Genomic DNA, 14,769 nt, shown 5'->3' on the forward strand with positions numbered 1-14,769 from the left:
ACTCCAAAAGAAAACCATCAGCAGTCAGTCAAGACCAGACGATGCTCCTGCCATCATTTCTAAGATTTCTCTGCCTGATGGCTTCTCCTCCAGTGGAAGGCACTATAGATGGCTCTGAAAGCTGCACTTACATGAAAGCCGCTCTGGTTTTGACTGATGGCTAGATGACAGGTTTCCATTCAAGTGAACGATCTACCAGAATTGTAAGAGACACCAAAAGTCAGAGGGTCACATGCTATGCAAGGCATTTTTTTACTCACGCTGTCTTGGCCTAAGGATTTTTCACACCTTGACTTCTTACAGCTGCTCTCTCAACGATAAAAAGACGAGATTGTGTGAGGGGAACATTGTGAATCTTTTTTTCCCTGGTACCTGAAGAACAAAAGGCAAAGGTCTTTGTCAGAGAACTGCAACCACTTAAAGAGCTTGTGGCAATATCCTCCTTGACCATATAAAAACAGCCTGGTTTTAAGGGTTTTGATGCATCTGCTGTAGCTTTCGGTTCCTGTAGCATTGTCTCATCTTTCATTTTCATCTCCTACTGGAGAAGTCCTTGAATCACCACAGCTCAACTCTGATAACCGGTATCCACTTTTATTTTTACCCTACCTTGAAAAGTCCTGGTTCAGTCTGTTCTTCGTGTCTGCTCTGACAGAACCAAAAGTCAAGTTCTTTGCGTTGTGAGGTGTGTGGGACCGCTAAAGATACAAGTAGCCTACCCAGTAGACAACATTGAACAATAGGAAAGAGGTGGGAAAGAAGACACGAGAGTATGCATCGAGTTCCAAAATGTCTATATGCACACGGCCCTTTCGCCACGCTCCATCTTTGCACTCTTCGTAGCAGCAGAAGAAACTCTGGCAGTCTTTTCCATCCAGGCACTCATAAACACAGGCATCATCAAACTCCTGCCAGTACATGGAGTTGTTGAGCGTGATAACTGTGGGAGGAGGTCCCACATCCAGTACTGAGTAGTTCTGTTGGACAAAAAACAACATTGTTTTAGAATTTTAAGGGCTCTTGTTTTGCAGTATGCATCCCAAAAACCTTATTTTGAGTGAATGGAAATCATCACTGGAGTCCTAAATTTGGATGAGCTTTGCATGTACTGTACACAAAATTTCACCCAATAGAACAACACAAGTTTAGCTGAAGTGCATCTAATCTATGCCGTGAGCAAAACAAATCCTTCAGAGTGGGCTGTTTATCAAAACATAAGATCATGGTGGCTTCTAAGAGATTCCCACTCACTTGAACTAACAGTATTCTTTCCGGTGGGCAAGTCAAGTGCAGCATCGATCTCTCACGGGCAGATACGATGACCTTAAAATCTGAGCATGGTTGTCTAAATCCTTCCTCTAAACCCTTCTAGACCACATACCCAAAACTCTCCAGCAGTTTTCTGCCACTTATTCCCTGTCATTCATCTCATTATTGTGACATAACTAGCAAAGCATGGTAATTACACCACTGAAAGATAATCTATGTGAGATCACCTATAGGGTAATATTTGTGTTGTGTAAAATTGCTATGGTAATTATCTGTGCTTCTCAGCAGAGATAAGATCTAATCAAAATGAGTGATCGACGAGCGAGTGGGAAAATTTCACCTGCGGAGACTGCCACCGGAGAAACACAATGAATAAAAAGTAAGATGTGCTTGCTCAATCGTAATTTAGCATCACATTACACACATAGACAAAGACTAACAACGACAGCCTAATGAAATCATATTTCCATACCATACCATCCGGAGAGATCGCCTATATCAAAATAATGGGAAAATTAACTTTTGTCTGCATAGATCGTATAGTAATAACGCATCACTATATTGTTATAAAAGTATAACAACGATACATTCTGTCTATCAATTCCCACTGAAACTAACAATTTAATGACTTACCGTACACCATACATGTCAATACCAGATTACTTGATTCACATTGGTCAATCATGGCCGTTAGTGTATATATATATATATATATACACACACACATATAAGAGATATCTGCACAAGAAGCATTTTTTAAATCTTATGGACTCCAAACGTTTGAAGAGTAGTACAGTATATATATATATATATAATTATTAAATATATATATATATATATATATATATATATAATAATAATTACTGCTAAACCCTACTATTGTCTCTTATATTATTCCACTTTCACTCTCTCATTTCAAGCCAAAGCACATTGATGCTAAATTAAACATGATTAGCTGAATGTACTGTTTTAAAAATGGCATTGGAAGTTTTCAGTCTTCATTTTAATATAGATATTGTACATGAATCCTTTTATAGATTGCTAGAAACTCAGGAGCCCCCTGTTAGAGCAAGAAAATTAAAGCGTCCCTTAGATATTGTGTGAACAGGATACATAGTTTTCTCCTAACTTTAAATGATTCAGAATATGGTGCTCACCGATCTTTTTGTCTTGTTGCAGGTTGGTCTGCGACTGCGAGCGCTGTAGGAGTAATAATTGAGTGTGGCGTACTCCATGAGAGCCGCAAAAACAAACAGGAAACAGACAGTGACGAAAAGGTCCATTGCTGTGACGTATGAGACTCTGGGTAGTGATGTCCGTGCCACCGTGCTGAGCGTTGTCATGGTTAATACTGTTGTTATTCCTGCATAACCAAAAGAGGATATTAGATGCAAAGCCTGGTAACAAGGGAAATGCCTGCTAATGAAAAAAATTAGCTAAATCATGTAAAGTGTATGCTGACATTGTTAGCATGTGTAAAATGTAGTTTGATATCTCTGCTGAATACAAAACACTGTTACTTTTTGGCTCTAAGCTAATTATGGGATGCCATTTCGCTGAGTAGACCTCATTAAGTTCCATCTAAGACTCCATTGCTCTGGTAGCTGTTGGACAGGTGTAATACAATAGCTGTGTTCTAAAACCTAGTAATCTGCCTCACTAGGCTTGAAAGGAAATGCCCTGAAATGCCCTACATAGACAGGATTTTAAAACAGCCAATATGAGAGAAACTAATGCAATACTTTAACCACCACCATACATCACCACTACAGCAAATTATTGTTATTATTTTTAACAGAAAGACAACACAATGTTGTTTTTTTCTTTCAATCTTACACGTCCAGATGCCAAAGTCATTCTCTTGTATTCGATAGGAACAGAGGCACCTGCAAATAAAAAAACTGCCACCCACACAAACACCTAGAATCTCAGAAGCGTGTAGACATTCTTAGCTCCAATCTTGCATGGACATTTAGAGTTGCCTCAGAGAACCAGTGACTGTGCTCCTGTTTTGCAAGGGTTTCTATGGAAACAAGCAAGCTTCATCTACTTCTGACAGAAATTTCGCACTCCATTCCTTTTTCCTCTGCTGTTGCTGGCCACGGTGATTACCTTCACCTGTTAGACTGACTTCCCCTGATACAGTGGCACTTAGTTAAATGACTGCCTGCCTGAGTCAGAAAAGCTTGTGAATGAAATATGCGTTTCAAAATGGCACTCTTTCTCGAACTGCTTGGCTCCATTTTAGCCTCATTAGTTCTCTCGTCTGTTTTTGCGATGGATAAGAATGACATAACGACTCTCTGGATGTTGAAATGACTGTAATGCTGTACTTCCTATACTTATCAATGATGATACCCAGGCTGTTGGTTTGTGGGTGGGAAGAGTTGAATGATTGTAGACCGACTGTTTGATGTGTTCAGTACTTCTCTGCTCAAATTTCAGTTTTTTTATATTTTATTATTATCATTAATATAACATTACTGTGTAAATGTTTGGGGTTGTTAAGTTGGGCGAATGAAGATTCTTATGATCACCAAGGCTGCATTTATTTGATAGAAAAATAATAATAACAAAATAATAAAATAATAACAGTTATATTGTGAAACATTATTAAAATAAAATAACTTTTCTAAAATGTAAATTATTATTATTATTATTATTTTTAAATATAATGTTCGTTTGATTGACGTTTTATTGTTGTGATGGCAAAGTAAAAAAAAAAAAAAATCCACGTGGACTGACCTATAAAATTACATTAATTTCTATAACTAAATATAGTCAAGTAGGTTTAGTCATAATACATGCACTGTGCACTTACATGCTAAGTACATGGATGCTATATTCTAATTAACAGGTCTCGCTATTTTAGTTAAACCCATTAACAGGTATATACAGTATTAAGCAAATATATATATATATATATATATATATATATATATATATATATATATATATATAATGCTTCTATGCATAAGGCGGGGAATATAGACCAAACTGACTGCCTAAACCTGAACACCACTGTGACACCAAGACCTCTGGGAAAAATTTGAACAATGATAGTGACCAACATCAGTGCCTGACCTTACTGACGCTCTCACGTCTGAATGGGAGCAAATCCCAGCAACCATGTTCCAACATATTGGAAAGTCTTCCCAGGAGAGAGGAAGTTGTTATAGCAGAAAAGGGAGGCTCTTATCCCTATCACCCATGGTTTCAAAATAAAAAAGCACATATGAGTGTACTGTTTGGGTGTCCATATTCTTTTTTGACCATGTATAGACTGAACAAAAGCAGTTAATTTGCGGTATTACCAAATGAAATACATTTTCAAGTTAGTCAACAAAAAGTTGCTCAAAAAGACAGACTGACCACCCTATATTTGACCCCTCGCCATTCTTCTGGGTTCTATCTTGGTCACATCCTTTTCTAACCTGACATTTCCACAGCTGTGAGCCCAAGCCCTCTCTCTCTCACATTTTATCTTGGCTGCCTTTCTCTCTGGACTTCATCGATCAACTGGATGCCTGTAAAGTAAATCTCTACTTTTTCTCCTACTCCCTTTCTTTCCACTGAAGGTGTAATGACTTCTTTTGTCAGACAGATTAATTGCATTCATCCTTCTTTTTCTTCTCAGAGTATGTTGCCAGTTTATTCCTTTTCTTCCAAACATAGATTGAGCAGGGCTCTGGCCTTTTCTTCCAGATTACTTAGCATTTAGCTATAGGATTGGTGTAATATAACCAATTTGTGTCAATCTAGGATCCTGTTTTTTTTGACCGTCACCGATCCTGCTTGTTAGCTTGAGAATCTTCAGAGGGAACACCATCTCAGGCCACACTGATCTGTGGTGTGTTCAGAGGTAATCAAACAAGACAGACTAAGAGTGGCAAGCTAATCAAGCTACATCATGAGACAGATTAAAAGTCTTTCTAAATTATGTTGCATGATACTTTACATGTGGATCTCTCATAGGACAATATGAGGAAAAATGAAAAGAAATAACATGGTCTAAACAAAGACACCAAAATAAAAGAAAAACTACAGGCATAACTAAAGTTTGTTGATAAATAAAAAAAAAAAGATGAAAAAAGAAAAAATTACCTTGACAAAAGTGACATTTACCAGGAGAGGACATGGACTTAATCAAAGCAGGAAACTATAAAGAAATGAGTAAAGCCAACAAAAAAGCAGATGAAGCGCTTTCATGAAACATGAAAGAATGTGAACAAATACACACACTAAAAATAAAACACAGATTTTCCTTTTATAAGAATGCATATGTAATAAAATATAAAGACAAATACAAATACTGTCGTTCATTCTCATAATATGTGAACTTGGTTAACGAATAAAACAAAACATTTATTAAATGAATAGTTTGCCCCAAAATTAAAATGTGTTCACCTTCAGGCCATCCAAGATTCAAATGAGTTTGTTTCTTCTTAAAAGATTTGGAGAAATTTAACATCACATCAAATGCTCAACAATAGAACCTCTGTGGTGAATAGGGGGGCCATTAGAATAAGAGTTCAAACAGCTGATTTTAGTCAGATTTGATTTGTATTTTAGTCAGAAGTGATGGTCTGAAGTTAAAAACCAAATCCAAAAAAAAACCTAAAATACTTATTGATAGATTATTTTTTTTTTTTTACAAACAGCTTTTTGCTTCACAAGATAGTAACTGATAATTGAGTTGTTTGAATTACTTGTGGATTACTGTAATATTTTAATCAGCTATTTGGACTCCCATTTAAAGAGGATCCATTGATGAACGAGTGATGTAAATTGAAAATTCTCCAAATCTGTTTCCAATGAAGAACGAAAAAAAAAAACTCTTAGATGACCTGAGGGTGAGTACATTTTCATTTTTGGGTGAACTATTCCTTTAAATATCACAAATTTCAATTTTAATACTGCCTATTTAAAGACAAAGAAACCCAAACATCGAGTTGCATATGAATGAATCACACAAGGATCAGGTATCTGTATTTACTGCATGTACCTAGTGCTGTTCTGGCTGGAGTTGCATCTTTTTTGATCCAAAAGGAGACCCAAGAGAGAACCACAGTAAGAATGCAGGGGATGTAGGTCTGAATTGTGAAGTATCCCATTCTTCTGCTCAGGTCAAAATATACAGTCATCACCACATAGTCACCTGGAGAGAGAGAGAAAAAAATGATGAAACGTGTGCATGAGTATTTAAAAAAAAACTTTTTTTTTTTTTTTTTTTTGTAAGAAGCTGACCATGACCTTGAAAATATTCTGGCACTCACTCTGATTTAATAGCAACGCTTTAGAATTTTTCTCTCTTCTTTATTGACACTTGATATCCAGATTTCAAACCTATTTGAAGTATTCAAATGGAATAGTAGGAACATATCTAAAGTATAGAAAAATGCTAAATGCAAAATCTCTCAGTTCAACAGTTTCTACAGCGATGCTAATATACAGGTTAGCCTTGTACTTGCATATCTGAAATTTTAAAATGTTTGAAACCATCTTGCTTCTTTCATACTGCACAGATATTGTGAACTTTGTCTTTCAGTTACTTTATTACGGTTTTGCCTAAACAAAACCTTTTCACTTTTCATTGTAGCCTATAGAAGATTTTTCCTTCATACAGTGATAATCAGGTCACTATCCATTTTCACAGGCTGAGAATAAACAGTGTGTGAAATGATAGAACGAAACAAAAATTCAACTGTACTATGTCTTTTGATCTTTTCCCACATATTGCAAATAATTTTTCCATGCTGTGCTGCAGTTCTCACATAGAGACCTCTTGTATTGCTAATTTGAAAATTGCTAGCCATGTTACAACATGCCCAAATCAGCTTTTCTAGGTTGTAGTTCACGCCTTCATGGGAACACTTCTCTATCTAAAATTGATTTGTTGATATTATCTGTATCTTAAAAAGTTTATTGAAGCTTGATGCACTGTTTATTTTTCTGACGTCACAGTCCTTTGAAATTATCTCTCTCTGAAAATATGAAACATTACTGTATAACTTTGATTCAATGCAAAGTGAATATAACACTGATTTGCACCAAAAATGCTATTCTCTACCATCCTAGTATAACAGATTTGGTATTTGAATATGAGGATATAACATTTCTTGTTCACACGAAGAGTTACTAAGCCCTGAGAAAATGTCATCCAATTCTGTATGTACAGTAGTGCTTTAACTGAAGTGACATTTCAACCACTTACAATCCTCTGACCCAGAGTTTTCAATCTTAATGGGGGTCCATTAAGATACTGCAGGGGGTAACATTTTAGAAAAATTGTATATAAAATTCGATAAATACACTGTCAAGAGAAACAACCTTAAATATCATCTTCAGCTGATCTGCTCGCTTCTATTGAGTGTAAAACCATCATTAAACAAATGCAAATGTCTTTCTGCCACAAAATACAATGGTGCAATGAATCCAGGACATTAAAAGGATGTAAAGTTAGTTGCTTGAGAAAATAGGTCAATGCTAGTTTAGCATAATTTAATAATGTAAATTAAAGGAAGATATTATACTGAGCATTTTTATTCATGCTAGGTTGAGTTAGAAAATTTTGGCCTCAAAACTTATAGCCCCAAAATATATAGCTATGAAAATGTTATGATCAGTTTTTTTTAATGTATACTATTTTACTGACCATTAAATTAATCAAAAGTATGAGTAAATATACTATTACAATTTCTATTTAAAATAAATATTGTTCATGAGCTTTTTATTGATCATTTAATAAAACTTTTAACAGTTTCCACAAAAATATTAAGCAGCACAACTGTAGTAACACTGATAATAGTAAGAAATGTTTCTTAAACCAAATACGCATATTAAAATGATTTCTGAAGGATCACGAGACACTGAAGACTTTGCCATAGCAAGAATAAATAATACTTTTAAATATATTTAAATAGAATATATGGTTCCCTTCCAGGAACTTCGAGCTGCGTCGAAAACGCATATGGGAACGCCTTCAGCGTGACCAGGCTCTGAATATGATGTGTAATCAGTCAAACAAGGGCGAGGCGTCACGGGCGGGGTGACGTCACGACCAGGAAGCATATAAGCACGTGCGGCGGAGCCGGCTTCAGCTTTTTGTCATTCAGCGGAGCGCTCTGTGTGTGTCAGTCTTATTTACTGTTGTTTGTCCTAGTTTTAAGTGGAAAGCATTCAGTATCATGCCAAAGCCAAGGGCAAGCTCAGGGGTGAAGCTTTCAGACCACGTTTTGAGTCGTGTGTGCATCCTTGCCCTCGCTATATCACGAGCGAGGACACACGCGATTTGTGCGTGGTCTGCCTGGGTGCGGAGCACGCAGAATCGGTCTCCGCACCCGGAGGGCTCTCTTCGAGAAGGGAGCCTTCGCGAGCTCCCCACGCGGTGCCGGTCCCGCTGCTGCCGAGGCAGAGCGGCGGCTGCACTCGTGGGGCTCGCAGGCTGATCTGGCTGGCGAGTGTGAGACGGGCATGTCCTTATCTCCTCCCGTATCCGCCAGATCTGGCGCCCCGTCTCTCGGTGTGGAAGGGCTCAATGCTTCGTCTCTCTTCCTCTGAGGAGGTTGATGTGACAAGCGTTCACGAGGTTTCGCTGCCTCTGTCACCCCAATATGACATAACTATGAGCTTTGTAAGCTGCAGTGTTTGCACAAGCATAAAATGAATAAAGCTGGTCCCGCTTCTGCCTTTAAATCAGAGAAAAAAAGGCAGAGCGGCGGCTGCGCTCGTGGGGCTTGCGGAGAGAAAAAAAAGAGAAAAAGGCTGATCTGGCTGGCGAGAGTCAGACGGGCATGTCCCTATCTCCTCCCGCGCCTGATCTGGCGCCCCGTCTCTCGGTTCGGAAGCGATCTCTTCCCCCGAGACGAGGGCTTGACGCTGCGTCCTCCGAGGAGGTTGATGTGACGAGCGTTGACGAGGTTTCGCCGCCTCTCTCGCCCCAGAGAGCTACTTCTACACAGGAGCCTTCCGTTTTCCCCGATCTCCTCACCGAGGTGTCGAGATCGCGGGTGAAATCTTTTCGTCCCGGCCAGTCGTTCCCGCGGGAACTGAATGAGCGCGGGTATGCGGCGATGCCGCGGGTTGAACAGACGCTTGCGAGCTATCTGTCTCCCTCCACGGCATCGCCTTTGAAGGCTCCTGCTCTGCTTACAACATCTTTGGTGGGCAGAGGGTATGCGCGCTCTCTAAACTCAGGTGGCTGCTGGGCGGGCGCAGCCTCCTCCGCATACCAGCTCCTCGCGCAAAAGGTCCTGACGGGCGAGCCCCAGGACCGCGGAGGGCGACCCCTACTGGGGTGGATTGGCTTGCACCGCCGCACTCGGTGACCACTTCACCTCGGTGCCCTCCAGGGACTTGTCTGCTGACCCTGCCGCTGTTCCAGGGCACAGCCGGTCCCAGCGAGTATATTTCTCAGGTTTGTCCGCCCGGCAGCGCGGAGCCGAGAAACTCGCCTCAGCCGCCAGATTACGCGTCTCATTCCGGTGCGCCGCATCGAGACAGCGGTCTGGCCGCTTCTCTGAACCCAGAGGTCAGTCTCGAGAGACTGATTCCCTTAGAAGATCATTGGGCAGCGAGCTGCCGAATGTGTCTCTTTGGGTCCTGCCTTGCAGGGTCTGGTTCGTTCAGAGGTCCTGACGGGTGAGCCCTAGGACTACGGAGGACGACCCCTACCGGGGTGGAGCGTCTTACACCGCGGCACACGGTGACCGTCTCCCCTCGGTGCCCTCCAGGGACTTGTCTGCTGACCCTGCCGCTGTTCCAGGGCACAGCCGGTCCCAGCGAGTATATTTCTCAGGTTTGTCTGCCCGGCAGCGCGGAGCCGAGAAACTCGCCTCAGCCGCCAGATTACGCGTCTCCTGCCGGTGCGCCGCTTCAAGACCGCGGTCTGGCTGCACCAGAGGTCAGTCTCGAGAGACTGATTCCCTTAGTAGAGCATTTGACAGCCTGGCAGCGGCTGCCGAATGTGTCTCCTTGGGTCCTGCAGACCGTAGGGAAAGGCTATCGTATTCAGTTCGGCGGGCCACCCCCGCCGTTCTGCGGGGTTGTTATGACTGAGGTCCGCCCCGGGCAGGCTCTGGTTTTGGAACAGGAAGTTGGTACTCTGCTGAGGAAGGAAGCCATCGAGTTGGTTCCTCCTCACGAGACCCAGTCCGGTTTCTACAGCCGGTACTTCATTTTTCCGAAGAAGGATGGAGGGCTGAGGCCCATACTGGATCTGCGCCTACTGAACCGCTCAGTCAGAAAGCTGAAGTTCAGCATGATTACTATCAAGCAGGTCGTGACTCAAATCAGGTCCGAGGACTGATTTGTCACGATAGATCTCAAGGACGCATATTTCCATGTTTCCATCCTTCCTTCTCACAGGAAGTTCCTGAGGTTCGCCTTTGGGGGCAAAGCGTACCAATATCGGGTTCTTCCCTTCGGCCTAGCACTTTCACCCCGCACTTTCACCAAGTGTGTGGATGCGGCACTGGCCCCGTTGCGGCTTCAGGGCATCCGCATACTCAATTATATCGACGATTGGTTGATCCTCGCTCAATCAGAGCGGTTGGCGGTTCGGCATCGAGATGTCGTTCTCGCCCACATGAAAGAACTGGGGTTGAGACTGAACGCCAAGAAAAGTGTGCTTTCTCCGGTTCTGAGAATCACTTATCTAGGCGTGGTGTGGGATTCGACCACGATGCAGGCACGATTGTCCCCTGCTCGGATCGAGTCGATCCTTACTACAGTCAGGAGAGTGCGAGAAGGCCAGTCACTCACTGTCAAGCAGTTTCAGAGACTGCTGGGGCTCATGGCAGCTGCGTCCAGCGTGATACCTTCTGGCCTGCTGTACATGAGACCCCTACAGTGGTGGCTCAAGACCAAGGGGGTCTCCCTGAGGGGAAACTCACTCCGCGCTGTCAAAGTGTCACGCCGTTGTGTCCGTGCCTTCGACATGTGGAGGAATCCTTGGTTCTTGTCCCAGGGCCCGGTGTTGGGAGCTCCTTGTCGCCGCGTCTCGCTAGCGACGGACGCTTCCCTCACCGGTTGGGGTGCGGTCATGAGTGGCCACCCTGCCCGCGGTCTGTGGAGAGGTTGCCACCTGACGTGGCATATCAATCAGCTAGAGATGTTAGCGGTGTTCCGTGCACTCAAGCACTTCCTCCCAGACCTGAGAGATCACCACGTGCTGGTGCGCACCGACAGCACGGCAGTGGTCTCTTACATCAACCACCAAGGAGGTCTGCGGTCGCGCCCCTTGTACAAGCTGGCACACCAGATCCTTGTGTGGTCCCAGGGCAAGCTCTTATCTCTGAGAGCTATGCACATACCTGGGCATCTCAATGTGGGAGCAGACATCCTGTCTAGGCAGGGGCTGAGGCCCGGGGAATGGAGGCTTCACCCCGAGGTGGTGAAGCAGATTCGGGGTATTTTCGGCCAGGCCCAGGTGGACCTCTTTGCGACTCAAGAGTCAGCACAATGTCCTCTCTGGTTCTCGCTGACCCCTCCAGCTCCTCCGGGACTGGACGCTATGGTACAGACGTGGCCGAGGCTCCGTCTGTACGCCTTCCCCCCGATCGCTCTGCTCCCTGGAGTTCTGGCGAGAGTGTGCCGGGACGAGGTCAGTCTACTGTTAGTAGCACCGTTCTGGCCGGGCCGAGTATGGTTCTCGGACCTGATATATCTCCTCGACGGCACTCCGTGGGAAGTGCCCGTCAGGAGGGACCTCCTCTCACAGGCCGGGGGCACCGAGGTGCACCCTCGCCCGGAGTGATGGAAGCTGTTGGTGTGACCCCTGAGGGGGCACAGCTCATAGCTTCCGGTCTGTCAACCGAGGTTGTCGAGACCATCCTCCAATCCAGAGCTCCCTCTACGAGGAAACTGTACGCCTTGAAGTGGAGGCTCTTCACTTCTTGGTGCGGGGACCGCCAGCTCGACCCAGTCAACTGCCCCGTTGGTGCAGTACTGGAGTTCCTGCAGGCCCGTTTCTCCGCAGGGGTAACCCATTACACTGTTAAGGTCTACGTGGCAGCTATTTCATCATACCACGCCCTTACCGGTGGCCAGTCAGTGGGTAGACACCCCCTGGTTACACGTTTCCTCCACGGTGCGCTGAGGCTGAGGCATCCGGAACGATCTCGTCCCTACGTGGGATCTGGCTGTGGTTCTGGAGGCTCTGTGCAATGCACCTTTCGAGCCCATTCAGGAGATAACAGAGAGACTCCTCACTATCAAGACCGTTTTCTTATTGGCTATCACCTCTCTGAGGAGGGTGAGTGACCTTCAGGCCCTGACTACGGCCTCTATTCACTTTGCGCCCGGTTCGGCGAAAGTATTCCTCTACCCCCGCGTGGGGTATGTTCCGAAGGTCCCATCAGTCGTTCCACAGCCGGTTGTACTGCAGGCCTTCTGTCCTCCTCCCTTCGGGGAGCCAGACCAGGAGAAGCACAACCGTATGTGTCCAGTGCGAGCACTAGACGCATACATCCACAGGTCCTCCCTGTGGAGAAAGCGGACCAGCTGCCCGTGTGCTATGGTCCGCCTAAGAGGGGTCTTCCTGCTACGAAGCCCTCCTCTTAGTAGGTGGATTGTGGGTGCCATGGCCGGTGGGAGTCAGAGCGCACTCAACCCGAGGTGTGGCGGCCTCCGAGGCCTTCTGGGCAGGTGTTCCATGCAGGACATCTGCAACGCAGCTGGGTGGTCCAGGCCCCTGACTTTCGTTAGGTTCTATGACCTCGACATCCGAGCCACTCCCGGCTCCTCTGTCCTTTCGTCCTGACACCAGGCAGGGACTTGTCAGTCTGGCGGCGTTGGTATCTCGTTCCCATATGCGTTTTCGACGCAGCTCGAAGTTCCTGGAAGGGAACGTCTCAGGTTACGTATGTAACCATGGTTCCCTGAAGGGAACGAGACGCTGCGTCGCGTTGCCACACTTCCGGCATCCCTGCCAGCGCTTGCTTCATGACTTGAAGCTGAAGCCGGCTCCGCCGCACGTGCTTATATGCTTCCTGGTCGTGACGTCACCCCGCCCGTGACGCCTCGCCCTTGTTTGACTGATTACACATCATATTCAGAGCCTGGTCACGCTGAAGGCGTTCCCATATGCGTTTTCGACGCAGCGTCTCGTTCCCTTCAGGGAACCATGGTTACATACGTAACCTGAGACATTATTGTGAATTGCAATCATTTTTCACAGTATTAATATTTTACTATAATTTTGATCAAACAAATGTAGCCATTGAACATAAGAGACTTTTGAACCTTCTAACAAGCTTGTTTATTTAACTTCTTTATTCATAATCAAACTCCTATTAGATCCATTTAATAGAGCAAAAAACAAAAAACAAAAAACAAAAAAACAATTACCTGCTGTTGTCTTGATTATGTCTGTGGTGTTTCTCAGGCCCATGAAGTCGAACTGGTAAAGTCTCCATGACTTCTGATCAGCTGCCTGCACCGAATTCTTTCTCCACTTGTAAATCATTTCATCTCGTGGGTATCCATCTGTAATTACACAGAGCATAAGCCAGTGACCCCTAGCACCCCCTTCACTTATGATGGATGCCTGAGTGCAGCCCAGTGTCAGGCATCGAACTGCAGCATTTGTCTCTAGCCTAGAGCATGCTAATAAAACGCACATCACAGGCACAAGGAAGACAAAGGCATAGAGAGAGAACAAGTAAATGAGAAGTTTGGTTCGATTATACACAGCATCCATCTTGATGCTGACACCCAACCTTGAGATGTACGTCTCTCGCGTATGATATTTCACACTCTTTTTTTTAAATTCTGCCTTAAAGGGATAGTTCACCCAGAAATTAAAATTGTCATTATTTACTCACCCTCATGTCGTGACAAAACTGTATGACGTTCTTTCACAAAAAGATAATTTTTGAAGACTGATCACAAAAAGATGCATGAGTCTACTAGAGCCATACAATATTTTTTTTCTGAAAGAAACAGACAGACATTTAAATCATTATTCACTGAAAAAGCATGATTAGTGCCTTGGCAAGTTAATGAAAGATGAAATGATGCTGGATTCATAAACAAATTGTTATTTTGAGTCAAATCTCCAATGCCATGTTTCGTTGTGACCGAAATAATTCTTCAAAATTAGTAAGAAAAAAAGAAAAAAGTAATAAATTCACACAGGTTCGGAAAGACTTGAAGGTGACTAAATAATGTTTTCATTTTTGTGTGAACTGTCCCTATAAGCAGCAAGAGTGCTGGTGCTGAAGCCACTCATGTTCAAGAATGCTCCAAGAGTTTCTAATATTTCTTATAGACTATTCTTTGATAAGTGAGTGGATGTACTTCATCCAGACACTGTGATTAAAAAACAGCACAATTAGATTTCCACAGAAATACATATTAATTCCGTTAAACACACAATGACCTGTGCTGTTAAATGGTAATCAAGCCTAATAGCCATCTGCGGTAATTGTCATTCTCTGATCAGATTAAGCACACTAAATGTGGAAGAAGATAAAAGATGCTTTTTGAATAATTGAATGT

The 14,769-nt window shown here is 43.6% G+C and overlaps 1 protein-coding gene across 2 annotated transcripts in view; it reads right to left on the reverse strand.

Annotated features, from left to right (window-relative positions):
- Positions 1-698: 698 nt before the first annotated feature.
- LOC306845358 (gamma-aminobutyric acid receptor subunit gamma-3) overlaps positions 699-14,769 on the reverse strand; it is a gene marked incomplete at both ends in the record, with an annotated part of 110,683 nt that continues 96,612 nt past the window's right edge. Inside the window, 4 exons of one of the 2 annotated variants that reach the window (XM_079378110.1) lie at positions 699-977; positions 2,427-2,632; positions 6,275-6,427; positions 13,618-13,755. In XM_079378110.1, coding sequence (XP_079234236.1) covers positions 699-977; positions 2,427-2,632; positions 6,275-6,427; positions 13,618-13,755 — 776 coding nt within the window. The remainder of the gene's footprint in view (positions 978-2,426; positions 2,633-6,274; positions 6,428-13,617; positions 13,756-14,769) is intronic. The other variant, XM_079378111.1, reaches the window with a different exon arrangement.

This window comes from Barbus barbus, assembly GCF_936440315.1.
Source record: "Barbus barbus genome assembly, chromosome: 25".
NCBI lineage: Eukaryota > Metazoa > Chordata > Actinopteri > Cypriniformes > Cyprinidae > Barbus > Barbus barbus.